This window comes from Dipteris shenzhenensis, chromosome 21 (assembly GCF_047967505.1).
Source record: "Dipteris shenzhenensis isolate YYH24624 ecotype China chromosome 21, Dip_SZ_1.0, whole genome shotgun sequence".
NCBI lineage: Eukaryota > Viridiplantae > Streptophyta > Polypodiopsida > Gleicheniales > Dipteridaceae > Dipteris > Dipteris shenzhenensis.
Genome location: NC_141616.1, coordinates 46,781,354 through 46,802,555, shown reverse-complemented (window position 1 = coordinate 46,802,555; position 21,202 = coordinate 46,781,354). Strand labels below are relative to the sequence as shown.

The 21,202-nt window shown below is 46.5% G+C and overlaps 1 protein-coding gene across 1 annotated transcript in view; it reads left to right on the top strand.

Annotated features, from left to right (window-relative positions):
* Positions 1-21,202, top strand: part of TAF2 (TBP-associated factor 2) — a 198,714-nt gene that overhangs the window by 67,390 nt on the left and 110,122 nt on the right. Inside the window, exon 8 of the mRNA XM_087392221.1 lies at positions 20,389-20,480. Within this exon, the coding sequence (XP_087248347.1) occupies positions 20,389-20,480 (92 nt within the window). The remainder of the gene's footprint in view (positions 1-20,388; positions 20,481-21,202) is intronic.

Here is a 21,202-nt window from a genome sequence, read left to right as displayed (position 1 = left end):
GAGGGACTTTATAATGCCAAAGGAGATGCAGCCGCTTTCTCCACCACTTTGATGGGCGATCCATATGCCAAACAGAATTGGCTTTGTCAAACCCAAGACGGAGGTAACAACACTTTATACAGAGAAGGCACTGTGATATGTGAGCTTCAAAGGATGGGCTGAAGAAGAGGAAGAATGGAGAGTCCAATCCTCAAGCCTAAACTGAAGTTCCAAACGAGGTACTGGCAAGAAAGGTTGAAGCATTTCTGAAATTTTGTGCCATAAAGGACGATAATGAGCTCCCAAACCATACTTGCTAGCAGCCGCAGAAAAAGATAAAAGAGTGCCATCATCCTGAAGTATATCTGCCACAGAAGCAATATCTTTGAAAGATATAAAATAAGAACGCTTGGGTTCTTGTATAGCCAAAGGAGGGTGGAATACTTTGGACCAATAAATATTCTCAGCCCTCAAGGAATTTCTCAACAAAGAATCCTTGCCATTCCATTCCAAGTGGGATAAAATATGCTTTCAATCAAGAAGCAAATGAGAGACAAGAGGGTAGCCTCTGATCTTGCCTTGAGTAGAGCCAAATAGAAAATCCCACTGTGTAGGCTGCCAATGCCCAAAAGCAGAAGTATCAATATGCAACAAAAGAGAGCGGATCATGAAAGCCCAAGGCTGATCGCCTTGCATAAACTGCAACATCATTTTACCCTTGTGAGCAAGTATATGCCCTTGAATATTGAGTATGTTCAAACCCCGTGCATCTTTGGAGAACAGAGACGATGCATAGAGTAATCTGAGACTTTTCTTGCCATTTTTTGAACGCCAGAAAATCTCCATGATAGCAGACATAAAGGAAACCAGATGTGCCTTAGTAAACATAACGAGGGGCAGATAGAATTGTATGTATGCTATCAAAATGGATTGCGTTATTCACAAACGAACATGTAATGGCCAAGTTGCACGCTTCCAATATTCAAGTTTTTTCCTCAGCTTTGTGAGCACCCAATCCGTTTGTTGAGAACGAGTGAGCCCCCAACCTAGAGGATAGCCCAGATGTCAAATCAATTGAGAAGGTGGAACAATTTCCCCAGGCCACAAAAGACTATGCCAGTCTTTAGCATGCAACGGCAATAGCTTGGATTTCTGAAAATTCACATGAAAACCAGCAGCTAAGCCATATGTGGAAAGAGCCTACATAATCAAGGAGAGATCGCTCTGAGTATTTTTCGGGGTAAAGAAAGAATCATCAGCATATGCTTGAGTGATCATGCTACGGCTGCCAGGAATTTCCTATCCATGCAACATGCCAGTGTCCAAAAGGTGGTCCATATATTGAAGCATTGGATAAGTGGCTATGGCAAATAGTAAAGCACTGAGGGGACAGCCTTGTTGAACATAATAACCAAGAGTCCAGGTTGTAGAAATATCCCCTGAAAGTATGCAGGCAGCTTTACTATCTTGATATAGCCAATTGATAACTTGTTGCATTTTTGTGCCAAATCCCAAGGCCTGCATTGTTTGTGAAATAAAGTCCCACTGAATAGTATCATAAGCTTTGGCAATATCAACTGGCAATAGCAAAACATCCTGCTGCATATATTTGGCATATTTTATTCCAACATAGGCATTAGCAATGTTGTCTGTGATATGCCTACGAGGAACAAAACCATATTGCGCAGGATGCAACCCATCATGCAAATAGCCTTTTATCCAATCAACAATCATTTTGGTAGTAAATTTGTAAATAACTCGCATAAGCGTGATAGGTCTCCAATCAGCCAAAGAAAAAGAATCCCATGCATTATCAATATTAAAGTGGCTTTGAGAAGAGAGAGATTGATAGGCATTAGTAACCATTGCCTTGAAAGTAACATGCTGCAAATAGCTATTGTTCACAATTAGATGTCGCCTTTGAGGTAGTCTATCATCAGGGATATGATGAAAAGATAGCCTCAACCATAACGGTGCATGATCTGAATGCACAAAGACATAGTGTTGGTGTAAAGGCACATTGCCACCCCTTTATTAAAGATATGACACCTATGACTGTCTTAAGACAGTCATAGGGTGAAAAACCTAATCCTAATAAAACTTAAGAGTTTGTGGTGTGGCTCATCACTACACACCCACATCTTTTGAGTCTCCTCTCTCTCTCACTCTCCCCTGTCGTACTTCTCCCTCATTCCTTCCCTCACAACTGGTATCAGAGCCTACCCTTCCCTCTCAACTTCAGTCTACCCACTCCCTCTACCTCTATCTATCCCCTCGGGCCTCGTGCCCTCAGCATTGGGCAGGGCAGCGCGGGCAGCAGCTGGGCAGCGCGCAGGCAGCACGTGTGCAGCAGCTGGGCATCGAGCCGATTCGCGCACCGTACAGTTCGTGTACGGACGTACGGCCGTCCGTACTGCCGTACGGACACCGTACAGGCGCCCGTACTGTACGGACGCCGCCGTACGGACTGCGTCAGGGAGCTGTATCAGGGAAGGTGCATTTCGATCTGGAGCTGCATTAGGGAAGAGCATTTCGGAAATTTTTTTTTTCTCTCTCTGTTCTGGGATTTCGTACCTTGCACAAGTACACAGGTACAGCAGGAACAGTGCTGCCAGTACACAGGTACAGCAAGTACAACACTTTTTTCTTTGGAGAAAGAAGGCAAAGAGAGAGCATTCCCAGCTGTTCAGTCCTTCAAACTGTGTTTTTTTTTGAGGTACAGCAAGTACACTCTTGTCCCTCGTGCTTGAGGTGACTAGTATCACAGTGTGTGGTGGTTGCACAGTTATCTTGTTTCGGGAAGGTAATGCCTTGATTTTGCAGAGGAGTTCTATGCTTTTGCTGAGTGCAAATCTCAGCTTTTGGGTGACATTTTCAAAGGGCTTTTGCCTGGAAGCTTATGCAGTGTATGCCTTGAGGCACTGTGGAGCCAGGGAGCCCACATTGGTCTTGTTTCCGCAGTGTATTCAGTGACATTTCTGCAGGTCACATTTTGTGTACGACACTTTGGAAAATCTCAGTTGAGCCACGCTTGGCCAGGGCGCATCGAGTTTACTCGGTCCCTAACTGTCCATCGTTGACAGTGCTCAAAAGATTTTCTCTTCAGTGTTTGTAGTTGGGATCTGTGTTGTTATTGTGTACACAGGGCTGTTTATGCCATTGCATTGTCAGGTGAAAGTGCCAGGAGAGCGCTGTATTTTGTATGCTACCTCAGTGTTGAGGTGTTTTTCACTTGGCACAGGTGTCAAATCAAGGGGCTTTTGCTCAGATTTTGCTTGAGAGCACTTGAGTTACTGTTTGAGACCTTCAGATGCCTTTTATCCCCTTGGCAGAAGGGTGATTGCTTGGGATTTGTCCCATTTTCTGTTGCAGGTTTGTGACAGGCTGAAGTGTCTGGAGCCTCTTTTTCAGTGAACAAAACAGTGTATGACAAGTGGTGTATGCATATAAAATCAGTGCAATACCTCATCTGAGGTGGGAGCAGTGATCAGGACAGCAGTGTTTTATGCTTCATCAGATGATGATGCACTGTTAAAGCACTTGTGGAACAGCTGCAGCATTCTGAAATTACTGTTCTATGCCTATTTGAGCACGGTACAGTGTGTCAGAAGGTACAGTAACTGGAGGGAAATTTTCTGTTTTGCTGCAGATTCTTTTGACAGTAAAAACAGCACTATTGTGAGTGCTCCTGGCTCTTGATAGAGCAGGTTTTTTCTGAGAAATCAGAACTTTATTCAGTCATTTTTTGACTTACAGGGAGTCAGGAAGTGAATCTTCAATTCTGAACATAAAAAAATTGGAAGGAGCACACAATTATGCATTATGGGCAGAACCGTGTTTGAATGTACTTCTGCTAAAGAAGATTTCTAAGCCCATAAGGGTGAAGGGTGTCAAGCCATCTGACATGGCAGATGATGAATGGGAGGAGCTTGATTTGTCCGCAAGGGCAGCTATCATGCTTACTATTTCTGATACTCTTGTGTTCAATGTTCAGGCTGAAAAGACCTCTTATGGCCTATGGCAGAGGCTAGCAGAGTTGTATGCCCAAAAGAGTTCAGCCAGTAAGGTTTATTGGTTGAAGAAGCTGGTTGATCTTCGCATGAAGGAAGGTACAACTATGACCTCACACTTGAGTGAGTTCAATGCCATCTTTACACAGCTGATTGCACAGGGGTTGAACCTTGATGAGGAGTTCAAGGCTACTTTCTTGTTGTGTACCCTCCCTGAGAGTTGGGACACATTCAAGACCACCCTGTCAAATTCAAATGTCATTCTTATGTATGTTGATGTGGAGAGCTCTCTCCTTATGGAGGAGATGAACAGGAAGAACAATATGGGCAGTAAGTCTTCCAATGCTTTGCAGTTACAGGAAAGAGGCAGGACTCAGCAGAAGGGGAGATCTGCTAGTAAGTCCAAATCCCGCAGTCAGTCCCGTGGCAAAAAGGATATTGAATGCTTTTATTGTGGCAAGAAGGGACATGTGAAGTCTAAGTGCTTCAAGTTTATACGGGATCAGAAAGCCAAGAAGGCTGAGGCAAAAGATGCAGGCAGTGGAAGCAAAGGCAAAGGCAAGGCCAAGGCAGATGACTTGGATGCAGTGAATGTTGCAGCAGAGGACAGTGACAGTGACAGACATGATGTTTTATGCTCTTCTGCTGTAATTGCACATACTTTGGTTATTGATGGCCATGACATGCACACCTGGCTCTTGGATTCAGGTGCTTCTTTTCATGTTACTCCTCATAGGGAGTGGTTTACTTCCTACACAGGTACTCATGGAGTTGTTCATCTTGGGAACAACTATGCATGTCAGATTGCAGGGATTGGCAGTATATAGATAGTATTCCCTGATGGACGCATATTTATGCTTGATGGTGTTCGCCATGTGCTGCAAATCAAGAAAAATCTGATTAGCACTGGCTTGTTGGATGACAGTGGTTACCACACCACATTTGGGGATTCCAAATGGGTGATTACTGATGGCCAAGTTGTAGTGGCTGAGGGTTTTAAGAGTGATACCTTGTACCCTCTTTATGTTTCCAGTGTAGGTAATCATGTTGTTGCCATAGCCGAGCTGCCAAAGGTTTCATTGTGGCATAGCCGGTTGGGACACATGTCCGTTAAAGGAATCCAAGAACTGTCACGTTTGGGTTATCTGCCGTCTTTTTCATTTTCAGATTTGCCTACTTGTGATCATTGCATATTTGGCAAGCATTCTATGACTCCTCATAAGAGGAGAACTCCCCAAAATAGAGCACCGCTTGATCTAGTGCACACTGATTTGTGTGAGATGCCACAGTTATCACTAGGGGGTGCAAAGTATTTCATTACTTTTATTGATGATGCCACACACAAAGTGTGGGTCTATTTCTTGAAGCATAAGAGCGATGCCTTAGATGCTTTCAAGAAGTTTGTCGCTCAAGTTGAGAATCGGATAAGTCGCAGGCTGAAATGCCTCAGATCCGATAATGGGGGTGAGTATGTGTCACATGCTTTTGTGCAGTTTTGCGAAGCTAAGGGCATCAAACAGGAACTCACAGCCCCTCATAGTGCATCTCAAAATGGTGTAAGTGAGCGGATGAATCGAACTATTCAGGAGAAGGTTCGATGTATGTTGTCTTATGTTGCATTGCCCCATGGCTTTTGGGCAGAAGCCGTGCAAACAGTAGTTCACATAATCAACAGGTCGCCTAACAAGGCTTTGGAGTTGAAAGTGCCAGAAGAGGTGTGGTCTGGCAAGCCACCCTCATATAAGCACTTGCGTGTGTTTGGCTGCGAGTGCTTTGCTCATATACGCAAAGAACTGCGCACCAAACTGGAGCCAAAGTCTTCCAGATGCATCTTTATGGGTTATGGTGACGAAGGTGAAATGGGGTACAGGTTATGGGATCCCGTTAAACGGAAGATTATACGCAGCAATGATGTCATCTTTAAAGAGGATAGTGTACACAAAGAACCCGTGCAACCTGTGGAATACAGGAGGGTTGTTTATGATGATGTCGGACAGCAAAGAATGCCCATTAATATGCAGCAGCAGGCTGCTGCAGATAACCCTGTTCAAGAGGGTACACAGGCTGAAAATCAGCCAGATAATTTTGCCAATGATGCACCACTGGATATGCCAGGAAATGGAGCTGTAGAACAGCCAGATATGGTGGTACAGCCACCCGTCATGCATGACGAACAGGCTGGACAGCAGCCTAATCCGGAACATTTTGTTAGGAGGAGCACCTGTGTACAACGGCCTCCTGACAGGTTTGTCCCAGGAGCCAATAATGTGGCTGATTTAGATTGTGGTGAGCCTTCCAGCTTTAAGGAAGCTATGGGAAGAACAGAGAAAAGGAAGTGGGAGAAAGCCATGCAGTCAGAAATGGACTCCCTACTTCAAAATGATACATGGGACTTGGTGCAGCTACCTGCAGGCAGAAAGGTTTTGCCATGCAAGTGGGTTTACAAAGTCAAAGTGGATTCAAATGCTTTACCGAGGTATAAGGCCAGATTGGTTGCCAAGGGATTTAAGCAGGAGAAGGGCATTGACTTTGATGAGATCTTTTCCCCTGTAGTCAAGATGACTACTTTGAGAGCAGTGTTAGCTCTTGTTGCTCATGAGGACATGGATTTATGTCAAATGGATGTGAAGACTGCCTTTCTTCACGGAGATCTCCATGATGAGATCTATATGAGTCAGCCAGAGGGATATGCTGTTAAAGGGAAAGAGTAGCTTGTGTGTAAGCTCAAGAGGAGCTTGTATGGACTCAAGCAGGCGCCAAGAGAATGGTACAAGAAGTTTGATGCCTTCATGCAGTCCCAAGGGTATCATAGGTGTGAGACCGATCATTGCTTGTACACCAAACGGGCAAAGGATGGCAGTTTGATGCTACTCATTCTATATGTGGATGACATGCTGATTGCCAGTAAATCTCAGCAGGAGATTAGTACTTTGAAGAAACAACTGCATAAGTCTTTTGACATGAAAGACTTGGGTAATGCAAATCATATTCTTGGCATGCAGATTACTCGTGACAGGTCCAAGGGACTTTTGTTTCTGTCACAGAAGGAGTACATTGACAAAGTACTGCAAAGGTTTAAAATGGAGGGGGGGAAGTCTATTAGTACCCCGTTGCCTCCACATTTAAAACTCGGCAGTAAGGACAGCCCCAGATCAGATGATGATAAGGCTGAAATGGCCAAGGTTCCGTATGCATCTGCAGTTGGTTCTTTGATGTATGCCATGGTTGCCACTCGTCCGGATATTGCTTTTGCGGTGGGAGTCATCAGCAGGTATATGGCAAATCCAGGCAAGCGGCACTGGGAAGCAGTGAAAGGTGTCTTGAGGTATCTCAAGGGTACCAAAGACTTGTGCATATGCTATGGTAGGCAGGATGCATTGGTGCATGGTTTTACAGATTCAGACTATGCAGGGAATGCAGATAACCGGAAGTCTACTACCGGTTATATTTTCACATTTGCAGGAGGTGCTATATCATGGGTGTCTCGGTTGCAGAAATGCGTTGCACTGTCAACCACTGAAGCTGAATATGTTGCAGCCACTGAGGCTTGCAAGGAAGCAATATGGCTTACTCGGCTGGTGGGAGATTTGGGCATTACAGGAGATATGCCAATTTTGCATTGTGATAGTCAGAGTGCTATCATGTTGGCAAAGAATCCGGTCTTTCATCAAAAGACCAAGCACATAGATGTGAAATACCATTTCATCAGGGAGGTACTGGAAGAGAAGCGACTTGAGCTTGTGAAGGTGCATACTGATGATAATCCTGCAGATTTGCTCACTAAGAGCTTGCCTACAGAGTGGTTTGCACATTGCCGCCACATCATGGGATTAGGATGAGACCATTCTTATTTTATGGTCTTGTATACAGTAACTGTATATTGCTGTAATTTTTATTCTTTTCTCCCCTTGAGGCACATTGGCCTTTAGGTGGGAGGTTGTTGGGGTAAAGGCACATTGCCACCCTTTTATTAAAGATATGACACCTATGACTGTCTTAAGACAGTCATAGGGTGAAAAACCTAATCCTAATAAAACTTAAGAGTTTGTGGTGTGGCTCATCACTACACACCCACATCTTTTGAGTCTCCTCTCTCTCTCACTCTCCCCTGTCGTACTTCTCCCTCATTCCTTCCCTCACACATAGTCAACCCACATTTTGCATGTAAAATCATCATTTTGTTGCGGGGCTACATTATACTAGCGATCCAGACGTGCCTGGTAAGAAGAAAGGGCATTATGTTGAAAAGTGTATCCAGGTGACAAAAGCTGCAATTCCTTCCAAAGATCAACCAAATCAAGATGAATTAGTAGTTGAGACCATGCATGCCTTTCAGAGGTTAACATATTAGTATTTCCTGATGTATTGTCACCCTGTTGCGGAGCATTATTGAAATCCCCACATATAAAGGCATGATATCTCCATGGATATTGGTCCATGGCATCTTAAATTGCAGTTCTATCCCAAGAAGATTGAGGTGCATATACAGAAGCAAATTCAAACACCTCGCCTTGAAGGATGCATTGAAGAATAATCCATCTGCCTTGATTGTCATTTAAAGCAATAACTGGCTGAAGCTCACGCTTAATCAGAATGACTACACCTGAGAAAGAGTGCTCTCCAGCATAAAAGATATCATAGCCGCAGTAATGACCTGTCTTTCTTGCATAGACATGCTGATTGTGTTCTTGTAATGCCACTATATCAGGCTGAAATCGATTTATATACAGCCACACAGATTAACATCGGTCTGAGGATTGAACATCAATGCAGCAACCTCTTCTTCAGGGAAGAGGGTTCTGCTAGCTGTCACTGCAGCCCATGTGATTCCAATTCCTGAGTTGACCTCTGGAGAATTTCCACACCATTCCAAGTGCGAGGGGGTGGAGGTCGTCGAACAGAAATAACTTTTCTTGGACTTTGCCATCCATCAATTGGAGTTTTTGGTCCTTTTGCTGAAGGTTGAATAGCAGGAAGTAAAGGGAAAGAAGCATTCCCATTTGAAGCAAGTGGGGCTTTGGATTCACAAAAAGCTGTCTATTACCTTTATTTTTATTCCCAATAGAGGCAGGAGCATTCTTATTGGGCATCTGAGCAAGCAAAGTAGCAGGAGGCATTTTATGCTGACTTATTGGACACTGCGAAGCCATGTGTCCAAATTTTTTACATTCAAAACAAGCCCCTGCAAATAATCCCCATTTCAATTCATAAAATGCACTTCCCATGTCAACATTGTTCACCGTGACTGAATAAGACTCCGGTGTGGGATTATCAGTATCTCGGAGAATACAAAATCAATTAGAGTTGCCGTTAGGCCGCGGTGGGCAAACCACTTTGCCTAAAGTTGCTGCAATTTTAGGTAAGAGTGAAGCCATGCATTGTGGGAAGTCTACAACTTCAACCCATACCGGACATCGATGTCGAATCAGAGCCTGATAATCCCTTGTGGGGGACAATGGCAAAACGTGCACCATTTGCTGCCCAAAAAAGAGTGGGGAATGTTCCAAAACATTTGCTTGTGAACCTCATCTACCATAATGACCTCAAAAAAGCCTCTGGCTGCATAGTGTACCTTACGAACAAACGAGCTAGCCAGTGTTCGGGCCAGCCAGTTGCCTACCTCTGCAGCAGGTGGCATCTGACGTGGGAAAAATAAAATGATTGCTTTTTTGGCATATTCTCTAACTGGATCCACAATTTCATCCACTTCAACCATGAGACCAACCGATGGGACAGAGTCTTTCCACTCTTTCCTTGTGTCTGCAAATCCTTCGTGCATGACATCATAGACTAGTTGTGCTTCAACAGAATCATGCACGGGGTCATGTTGACCCTCAGCCTGCTTTTGCGCACGCGCACGCACACAGACACACACGGGGTCTGTAAACCATTTGAACTTTTCTATACACGAGATTCCATCACAGGTGTTGCAAATTAATCATTCATTTATCTTGACAATTGTTTTCCTTTGATAGAACCAATTTGAAGGCAATGCTCACGAGTACTTAGACTCACTTGTTGTTTTACTTTTGCTTTGCATTCGTAAGGGAGAACCGTGGGGAATTCCCTCAAGGGACTAGGATTAGTCCAAGAACTAGGAACGCATGCATTTCGCTAATTTTTAATGGGTTAAAGTATTGGAGGACTTGGAAGAGTGCTAAAAGGCTCAAAAAGTTGGAGCAAGTGGCAAAAAGCAGGTCCCACAAGGCAAAAAGCACCCAGGAGAAGGCACCATTAAAAGACCCATGGGGTTTTAAAAAGAGCATAAAAGCCGCCCCTAGGTGGGCTAAAGGCAGGAAAGCTTAGCTTTTGTAAAAAGTAGCTTTAGAAAAGCGCTCCTTGGTACTTCTTGAGAAGACTTACATGAAAAGCATTGTGAATCTTCCAAGTCTCGGGTAACTCTAGTCGATATGCGACTTCATTTATGGGCTCAGTAACTCAGAAAGGCCCATAATATCTAGGAGACAGCTTTGGGTATACTTTTTCTTTCTCTTTCATCTTTCTTAGAATTGATTTTTCAAACTCAAGTAACACCCAGTCTCCTTCTTGGAGATTCATCTCTCTCTTATGCTTATCTGAAGCCTTCTTTTGCTTCAGTTGAGATCTTTCAATTGCTATCACCAGACCTGGGAAAAGGTTGTGTCTAAGTCTCAAACATACTGATCAGCTACAAATATCTCGTCCTTTGTTCTGAGGATAGGTGGCAGAATAACCTTTCCGTAAATGAGTTTGAATTGGGCTTTTTTGTGGAGCTGTGAGTAGTATTATTGTATGCAAATTCCACAAGAGGAAGATACTGTTCCCATTTGGCTTTTTGTTCAGACACATAACACTTTAGAAGATCTAATACGGTAGAATTGACATTTTCACGTTGTCCGTCCGTCTGAGGGTGAAAACAAGATGAGAAATCCAACTTCGTACCCATGTTATCAACCAATGCTTGCTAGAACAAACTAGTCACCCTGGGGTCTCAATTCGCTGACAGTCGACTTAGGCATCGTATGATGTTGAAGATCTGTGCTAGAAACAATCTCGCCATGTGGTCTGCCTTAATGGTTTTTCTTATTGGAATGAAGTGGGCTTGCTTATTGAACCTGTCAATTATGGTCGATTTCCCATCATTCCGCTATGTGAAGCTCAAAGATGAAGTCCATAGCAATACTCTCCCATGGTCCCTGTGGTATGGACAGTGGCATGAGAAAAGATGGGGTCTTGTGCCGATTATACTTCACCTTTTGGCACGTGGGACATTCTGTTGGACAGATCTTAAAGTTCTATCCTTGTTGAGAAGTTTAAGGGGGAAGGTTTTCCCACATGTCAAACCAAGATGCAATTGTTGCTTATGCGTGAAGGAGTTTGGGATGTTGTTGAGGATGACGAGGGTGAGCTACTTGATCAACAACACCAAAAGATTTGGAAGTAGTAGAATTCTAAGGCCATTGCCCTCATTGGTCTTTGCTTAGCTGACTCTCTCATCCATCATGTGGATTTCAAGTCAACAGCTAAGCAGATTTGGAGTCGCCTCGAGACCTTCTTTGATAATAAAATCACCAACTCTAAAGTCTTCTTGAAGCTCAAATTTTATGATCTGAAAATGGAAGAGAGTGATGAGTTGAGTGATCATCTAGCCCGGTTTCAATCTCTTGTTCAACAACTCTCAAGTTTGAAGAGTGTCCCTGATGATGAAGATAAGATGGCTGTCTTTATGAAGAGTATGCATGCTCTTGAGATCCTTTGTCTTGCCACTACCACGTTTGATGATATGGTAGCCCTCCTCATTGAGAAGAATCGTCATACAAGAACATTATTTGCAGGTTTTGCAAGAGGAAAGGAGATATTGAAGCCCATTGCTTCAAGAAGAAAGCACATGAACAAGAGAAGCATCATGCCAATCTTCTGGCTGAAGATGAAGTTGAACCTGAAGAGCTCCCGGAGGAGATAAATGCAGCTACATCAGAGGTTCATGGCCTCTCTCTTGATGACGAGGATCCTTTTGACCAAGGTTGGGCTTTCTAGGTCCCTATGCTATGTGCTTGTGTTGAGTCACATAAAGGTTCTCATCCTTGAGTTGTCCCTCTCAATGGAATGTATTTGGAGTTAATAAGAGGTACTCTTCCATGGGTTGTTCCCCAAAAATGAATGTATTGTCTTTTACTTTGGTTGATGGTATTGACCACCCAGTTCAGAGTAAGGGGGGATGACGAGTGATGGTTTGCCCTTACCGGTCGCAAGCTAACTGAGAAGTCACTATCACACACTGGAGGTGTTGGATAGTTGGACTTGCTCTTTACAATATTGCGGTGGAGGGGGGATCAGTCTACTCTTTGCGTGTTTGGTCTCACGCTCTTTGCTCTGAAGGGGGGTGTTGGAGATATCATAGCCAAAGAGTATGGTGATGTGATGGGTTGCGACAAGCTGAAGGTCTAGGCCACCCTCTGTTGCCAATGCCATAGAGGAGGACAGGGCCAACCAAGCATTTGGGCGCGTAGATTTGAGAGCTCATCTTTCCTAATTTCTTCCAGCTTCTTCCATAGGAATTCAATCTCAGCATCTTGCAATTTGCACACCGCCTTGATTGTTGATATGCATGCATTGGCATGCGTGTCCTTCACCTTCTGCCCCTTAGTCCAAATGACACTAAAATTTATTTCCTTTTCACCTCTTGTTTTCTGGTCTGGTGAGCTATCCATTGTGTAGAAGATGACTTGATTGCTGTACTTTCTAGTTGCAGGTCCAAGAAGGCCGATTGTGGTACACTGGAGTGTGCATTAACAACAGCAATACCCAGTAGCCACAAATGGTGCAATCAGGACCTGTTTGCAGCCAGGGTACTTTGTTGGTGCAGTCGGGGTGCAATATTGAATCTTGTAGGTAGTTCTTGGACCTGGAATAGTGGCTTCTTGGGCCTAGAAGGGGCAGAAGCAATCCGTGATGCTACCAAGGCCTCTTGCGGGCCACATGGGCAGTGTGGGCTTCTTGTAGGCCTTCCTATAGGCCCTGAGGCTATTTGCAAGTCCAAGGTGCAGGCACCACAGGTGGAGCACCACCCGGGTGTGATTAGGGCAGGTCGTGGCACACAAAGGCCACCCGTACAGTCCCGTGGAGAGGTATTGGAGCAGGGTGGCGTGACAGGGACCTAGGTGCTGGGCTAGGTGGCAGGATAGGCCCTACACTAGGCTCTAGGCTAGGTGGAGAGAGCAGCAGCAGCAACGTACCATGGCGGGGACAGCAAGGCAGGAGATGGTGAGGAGGGAGCAGCAGGCATGGTGAACTAGGCCGCGGGCAGAGAGCAGTGGGCATGGCGGGCTAGGCAGTGGGCATGGTGGACATGGAGAGAGAGAGAAAGAAAGAAAGAAAGAAATTTTATTAAAGGTCCACGGAAGGCCATACATGGCCTATGGGACACAAAATCATCCGAAAGGAAAATACATCATCAACGATGCGCCAACTAGGTGGCCTCATCGTAATACCGCTAAGATGCCAAAAATGGCTACAAAAATCCTAGATACAAAATGAAATGAAATAGAGTACCAAAAATGCCTAGATACAAAATGTAAAATATGAAATATGAGGAACATCGTCTTCCTTAAGGGGTCTGTGATCCAAAGAAATGATGGAAGTCATGGCCATCGACCATGCCTCCTGCCATGAGTGTGAAGATCTGGGCAAGTGTCAAATGGGCTGCTGGCGGTGCCAAGTCTCCATGGAGCAATCTCCTCCGAAAATCTGCCATCATCCTCCGTCGTCTAGAAATAAAGCGACGGGTACGGCCTCTGTGTAAGATCATCCTGTGGTGCTGCCGGATCATGTCATATGTACATCCTCGGGGTGGAACCATCGGTGCTCTCTGGCAAGATGGGCTATCTCTGTGCTCATGGTCCTGCGCCTCGTCCTGCTCCTCATGAATAACCAGGTCTCTGGCAGGGATGCGACGGTGCTCTCTGAGGAATCTCTCTCTGTATCTGGTGATCTCCCTGATGAACAACGCTAAGCAGTATTGATCCTCATACTCCATAATCCGAGAGAGAGGTCCAAATCCGTGCCCAAATAAACAGTGAAATCTGCCACGGATCTCATAATATAAAGGGCATCTGCAAACAAAGTGCTCCTCAGTCTCCACCTCCCCCATAGTGCAACAAGGGCATATCCTAGTCTCTCGCCTGGGTCTATGTCCGGTAGCTGTACGACGCATCCTGCCGGCCTCAACGTCTAATCTGTGGGAAGATACCCTGAGCTGGCCCAAGGCAATCCTGAGTGAGTGCGACATATGAACGCCGATATATCCTGGGGATATGATGAAGCCATCCTCTGAAATCTTGAGAAAATGGTCACGATATGTGGCCATCTTCGTAGGAAGCTCCGTGGGATGAACCCAAGTGCGAAACGTGTGTAGTTGCAACAAATCTGCCTTGATAACCTGGCTGAGCTCATGTCGAGTGAGAGGGAGGCGAGGGGCATCTATGCTGTATCGAAATGGTGGCAGCCTATCCATATCCAAGCCCAGCGAGGTGAGCCATGTGGAGAGTGTGTGGTACCAACAAAAAGTATGACCTCTCTCCGCTAACATCTGCGAGAATGGCAGTGCTAGCCACGGTAATCGTGCTCTGCCTGCTGCTGAGTCTCCGAGCGCCCTGATCCTATGCAAGTATGTAACTGACTGAAATGCTGCATCTAGCGCTAGGGGTGTAGCTCCGAACTCTGCGAACGTAATCTGATGCGGTACCGTGGGCTTCGCTCTGATCAATCTGGAGAACATGATGATCTGTAACCTCTCTACTCGTCTCCAATCTGCAACATTGAGATCTCCTGCCCAAAAGGGGCTAGCATACATGACTGCAGGTCTCACCAGCGTATCGAAAAGTAAGGACTTCGTGTCGGGATGCTGAAAATGTGACTGTGCACACTGCCTCTCGAGAAGAGCCAAGGCGGCATACCCTCTACTGATCCTATCTCGTGCTGCATGCGTCATGGTGAAGACTGGACCTCTAAATGTGGCACCCAAATATGTATACTCCCTGACTAGCTCCACCTCCTGCCCATCAAATGTGAAAGAGAACTCGCCTCTCCTATAAACCTGGTATGACGTGTTGAAGACCATGACTTTGGTCTTCCCAAGGTTTACAGACAACCCTCTGTCCTGACAAAAGCTGTGGAGTGCATGGAGATGTGCCTGTAAACCCTGCTGGGAGGAAGAAATAAGAACCACGTCATCTGCATAGAGGAGAATCGGTATCGTGGATCCTGCCAGTAAAGAACCTGTACCACCCATCGTCTGTATGTACATCTCTAACTCATCGATATAGAGACCAAAGAGTGTCGGAGACAAAGGACACCCCTGCTTCATCCCTATCGTACTGCGTACTTCCCCCGACAGCCCTGCCCGTGTCCTGACTCTACGTGTGACTCTCTCATACAAGGCCATGATCGCCCATTGAATCTCCCCATTGAATCCCAAGTCACGAAGTCGCTGGAAGAGTCTGAAACGCGGCACAGTGTCAAATGCCTTTCTGAAGTCCACGAAGCAACAATAGAGCCGTTGCTTACGTGACTTCGCCTCCTCAATCAAAGCCCTGAGTGTGAAGATATGATCTAGAGTCGAGTGCTCTGCACGAAATCCTGCCTTCCCTCTAGCTCTCATGCCTGTCGCCTCGGCATGGTCATTTATATGTCCTTCTAGAATGGTCGCATAAATCTTGGCCATGACATGGCCAATCATAATGGTCCTGTAGTTCGACGCCTCCAAAGGATCCCCCGACTTGTGTATGGGTACTATAGTATTTTCTAGCCAACTAGGTGGAAGACCTGTACAAATGGACTCGTTAAAAAGACGGGAGAGGACTGTAGCTAAGGCATCAATCCCATGGATTACATACTCCGCTTGCAATCCATCATGGTCCTTAGCTCTCCCAGTCTTCAAACGATGAGCTGCTGCTCGGACACTATTGGATGAGAATAAGGCAGAGGAGGTGGGTCTAGGCACATGGGATATGTCGATCTGTGGCTGGTCTGGAATATCATATAAAGTGGAAGTATAGGCAAGCCAAACCTGCGGGTCTGTAAGAGGAGTTTGAGATTTCAAGCGAAGGAATTTCTTCCAGAATTCCTTGGAATCACAGCTGAAAAGTAAACTTCTCAGCTCCTCCTCATTCCGGGCTAGAAATTGGCACTTTTTGCGTCGCACCAAACGGTTGTAACTCTTCTTGGTCTCAATGAGGAGGGGAGACTTCTCCTGTGTCTCAAGGCGAAGCTTCCTGCGGAGTTCTTTACACTCCTCATCATACCATCCATTACAAGGCACAAGACCGACTGGTGGAGGACTGGATGTGTGGCAAGTGACGGGGAAGGACTTGTGGGCTGCCGAGATGATGGAGGTATGTACAAGGTCCCACCGATCCTGTGTGGAGGGTAGGGCATCGAGAAGGTGCGGACGGAGAAGACCACTCAGGTGCTGGCTATAAATATCATCAAACTGGTGGTCAAAATGAACCTCATAGTATGGCTGACGCTCATGATGTCTAGAAGGGGGGGCATGAGGAATCTGGGTAAGAATAAAGTGCAGACGTGCATGATCGGCTGAAGGCATAAAAGGGTCGACTGTGAGGTTATGTACAAAAGGGATTAAAGTCGGGGGACCCAAGACGTAATCAATGACGCTCGTACCACCACCCGCGAAGGGAAAACATGTGGCTGTGGATGAATGCGGCCACTGTCGAAGTCCACTATAAATGACCATGCCGTGCGATGAGAGAAGCTCCAATAGGCGATGTCCCTGATCTGTCACCTCTACCCCTCTATCTGAAGATAAGCGTGGAAAACTCTCATCTGGGGCAGCTGGAACTAAGACTGGATCTTAGCAAAGTCCAAAATCTCTGCCTGTCTGTCTGATGTCCTCGCGTTGAAGTCTCCTAAAAGGATGACCTCTCCGCAGCGTGAGTACTCCAATACATCGGCTGACAAATCCTCAAAAGGTGACTGTCCTGGTCCATCTGAGGCGTAACGAGACTGTCTCGGGGGAAAGTAGCATACTGCAATAAACAAGTCTCTCAGGGGGGGTCTCCTGATCCGTACCCAAAGATATCTGGCCCGATGATCTCTCCTCATGACTGTGAGTATCGATCTGAGATGCTCTCTATAAAGAATTGCCACACCGCCAGATCCTCTGACTCCTCCTGATCGTCTAGTCTGCTGTCGAAAGACAGACTCCCAGGCATACCCTGTCACCTACGGCAAGCCTCTCTCTAGGCTCTCATGGGTCTCTGTAAAGAAGACGATGTCCTGATCAAAAAAGACCTCTCGTAAGTTGCCAGGCTGAGCTGTGAGGGAACCATTAAAGTTCCAAATTGCGAAACTCAAGCTATCTGGCAGGCTACGTGTCCCATAGGCCTCGTGTCGTCAATTGTGGGCTCCAGCCGGTCTAGATCGCATAGCTCCTATCAAAAGTCTGCCCTCTCTGATCACGGCCCACTTGCCCTCACGACGGGCAACATCCCTCTGTGCAATGAGACGTCTATGCTCCTCCCACTGAAGAGCTGTAAGGTCCTCATCCATGTGAATCTGCGGATGGTTCCTCAATCTGGATCTCCTTCGTAATACTGCGAGACGGGCCTCAGCATCTTTGAATCTGATGATAAGTGGCTGGTGCCGTGCTGGATCTCGGCCCACTCGATATGCAGCTACTATGCCATGATCCTCAACTCCGAGTGTCCCAGATATGAAGTCTGTCGCCTGATCCATGGCTGATCTCGTATCTGATCGCTCAACTCCGCGGATGCGGATGTTGAGGGCCTTCTGAGCTCGCCGCTGACTCTCGGCAATAGTCTCAGAGACTGTGGTCTGCTGGGCCTGTGGGGCTCTACGCACAACGTCCACCCACTCTCAGGTCTTCTGTACCTCTGTTTGCAGTGTGGCCAACCTCTCCTCAACTGCTGCACTAGTTGGAGGAGCTACATGCAGCTGCTGGAGGCGATCATCGCATGCCACAACATGCTCCTGAATGCGTGCCTCCAGCTGCACTATGCGCTCAGCATGTGTTCGTAATTGGATGTCCCGATCAATATCTCTGGTATGAAGCTGGCGAATATGGGAGTCCTGATCAGATCTATGACTCTCAACTGTCGATAGCTGATCAGTCAGTGTGTGTATCTGTGCTGTGAGAGACTGAATCGTAGCGCCCTGAAGTCTGCAAGTCTCCATGCATTGCATAACTAAATCTCTCAAGCGCAGATTATCTGCCAGGACTGCTTCCGCTGTGGAGGGTGAAGGGGAGAGGGGGTACAAGGATGAGGGGGTAAGAGGGTAAGAAGGTGAGTAAAGGAGGGGTGCAGAAAATGGAGGTCTTGAAGAGAGAGATCCGGTAGAAGGAAGTAGGGAGTCAGGGACCGAAGAAGAGCCTACACTAGGGGAGGAAGGGGCTGAAAGGGAGGGTCGGTGGGGAGAGGTGGGAAGAAGCTGGGTAGGGACTAGGGGAGGGGAAGAAGAGGAGGGAAGAGGCTGGGTAGGGAATAGGGAAGGGGAGGAAGAGGAAGGAAGAGGATGGGTAGGGACTAGGGGAGGGGAGGAAGAGGAAGGAAGAGGATGGGTAGGGACTAGGAGAGGGGAGGAATAAGCAAGGGAAAGGGCTAGGGGGGAATGAACGGGAGCAAGAGGAGGAGGTGAAGCTGAAGGAGGGGGAGGGGGAGGATTGAGTAGAGGAGGTGGGTAGGAAAGGGTTGGGATTGAGGCAAGGGAGGTAACCGGAAGTGATGGGGGAGATGGAAGTAAAGGAGATGGGGTCGGAGCCACAGGAGGATTGAGTAAAGTAGGTGGGTAGGAAAGGGTTGGGGTGGAGGCAAGGGAGGTCGTTGGAGGTGGTGGGGAAGGAGATGTTAAGGGTAAAGAAGAACTTGCCTCTTCGGCTCTTGTACTGCTGCCTATGCTTTTATCTTTCTCTACTTTTGCTCCTTGGAGGGCCATGGTGGAGCTCCTTGTTTGTGGCATCTCCTTACTCCTGGAAGTGCTGAATTCTCTGCTCAAAACTGCCTCTGAGGGCCATGGTGGAGCTGCTGAATTCTCTGCTCTCAAAACTGCCTCTTTTTGCCCCTTTTTACTATGTTTTCTGTTTCCTGCACTTTAAGGACACTTGCTGTAGGTCTATTCACACGGGGGGGAGAGGAGTTTTAAGACTTTCCTTAAACCCCCTTCCCTTCCAACAGAGGCTTGCGCAGGGAGGGAGTGGGTTTGCGGGGCTGAGAGGGACTGTGCGGGCGGGCTGGGGGGACAAGGCTGAGACAGAGGGGCGGAGAGAGAGAGAGAGAGGCTGAGGCGGAGGGGGAGGGGCTGAGCGGGTGAGGGGCGGGCTGAGGCGGAGAGGCTGAGCGGGTGAGGGAGGGGGAGGCTGAGCGGGTGAGGGAGGGGGGACTGAGCGGGGAGAGGGGGCCGAGCGGTGAGGGGAGCGGGGGCGGGTGAGGGAGAGGGGGCTGAGCGGGTGAGGGAGAGGGGGGGCTGAGCGGGTGAGGGAGAGGGGGGGCTGAGCGGGTGAGAGAGAGAGAGAGAGACAGAGAGAGAGAGAGAGAGAGAGTCTATTAACGTCCACGGAAGACCAAGAAGTCTATGGGACAACATGAAAACCAATTAGTACACCATCTTAGGGAGGGTATAGCTCCCATGGAGTGCATAAAGCAGCTCCATTTATTTAGAGTACCTACATTATGACTTGGAAAGAAACATAATCGGCCATACATCAGTTTAAGATTGAGAGTCTTTTGGCTTGGATTTAAACTCTTTAATGAGTGCTACGTCCTCACGGTACACTGCCCATTTTCCATGAGGTGAAATGATATTTTCTATAAAAAATCTATTTATTTCACCTATTGTTGTGCACTTTTAAAGAAAGTAATGCACCCTTGCAGCCTTGACCTTAGCCAATTCCGCTGCCTTATTTTTCAATTGATCTCGTGTAAGTTCTTCAGCTATCCATATCTTAGTTCCTTTCAACTTGTAAGATTGTCGGAGAAGCTTGACTCGTAGATCCTGTAAGTTAAGCGTAATGATAGCATGACCTTTAGACTGTAAGATATGAGTTGCTCTGGGTTCATCGTCATCATCAAGAGCATCATCCTTATCAACCGTCCAATCAATATTAGGCATGGTTGCTTTGATATGTGCTAAGGTGTCGCTGAAAGAGTCCTCCTCTTTGCACCATCCTTTGGGGAGTCTCTAATCTTCAAAGAGTTATCACGCCTAGCTGCATGTTCTTTAATCTCTTCCTGAATGGCAGCCTTGTTAACCTTTGCATCGAACTCCACAATCACTTCCTTCTTTGCGGTTTGTACTTCAGTGTGAACTAGGTCAGAGAAAGAGAGAGAGAGAGAGAGAGGGAGGGAGGGAGCTTTACTCACCCCTTCAAATTTTGTGGATGCAGCATGGTTACTGGAGGGTTTGTCGCTGTTTCTTACAGACACCTTTATAAAGCGGCATTTTGGAAATAATGAAATCTACTATCGTCGCTTCAAGGTTTCATCTTTCTTACCTTCAGTGTTTTTGTGAAACAATTTTGAAATGGGAATGTTACTTCACTTGCTGGTGTCGTCTAAGTTTGAAATGGATAAGTTGAGATTATTTCTTGATAGGCATCATGAAAAATGTAATTCTTGTGGATAAAGCATTCAAAGTTTTGAACACCACTCAAAAATCACCCTCCTTTTGCATACCCTCACTAACAAAAACAGTGGATAATCGAGCTTCAAATAGTGTAAAGATTAGAGGGAGGCTGCTTAAAGCCAACTCTCCTATGCAGCGGAAGATTCACCCCTAGACAAGTTAGGGAGCAACTTAGGTCTGAAAGGGAGCTCAGATGTACAGCCGACGACAGAATAGATATATAGGTAAAAACTATGTAGAACATTTGCCAACACATGTACAAACACCTCTAGGAACAATCCCTGAGGGAAGGTACCAAAAAAGGCTCTGTTTGCTCTGCTGTGAAGGTAACTCCTCTTCCTCCACGTGCCTCTTTGTAGGCTTCAGCAGCTGCTCAAGGCTGAGCATGCTGCAAAAGTATGCTCCGATGTTTAGTGCAGACAAAGCTCCCCTAACTGCACTCTGTGTGCTTTCCTACAGGTATAAGTTTGCACCTAGGTCTGCTGCAAGTGTCAGGGACTCGTGCTCCTGCAAGGTACTTGGATGATGATCTCTAGGGGGACTACCTTTACTCTTCACTTCTAGTGAATGATCTG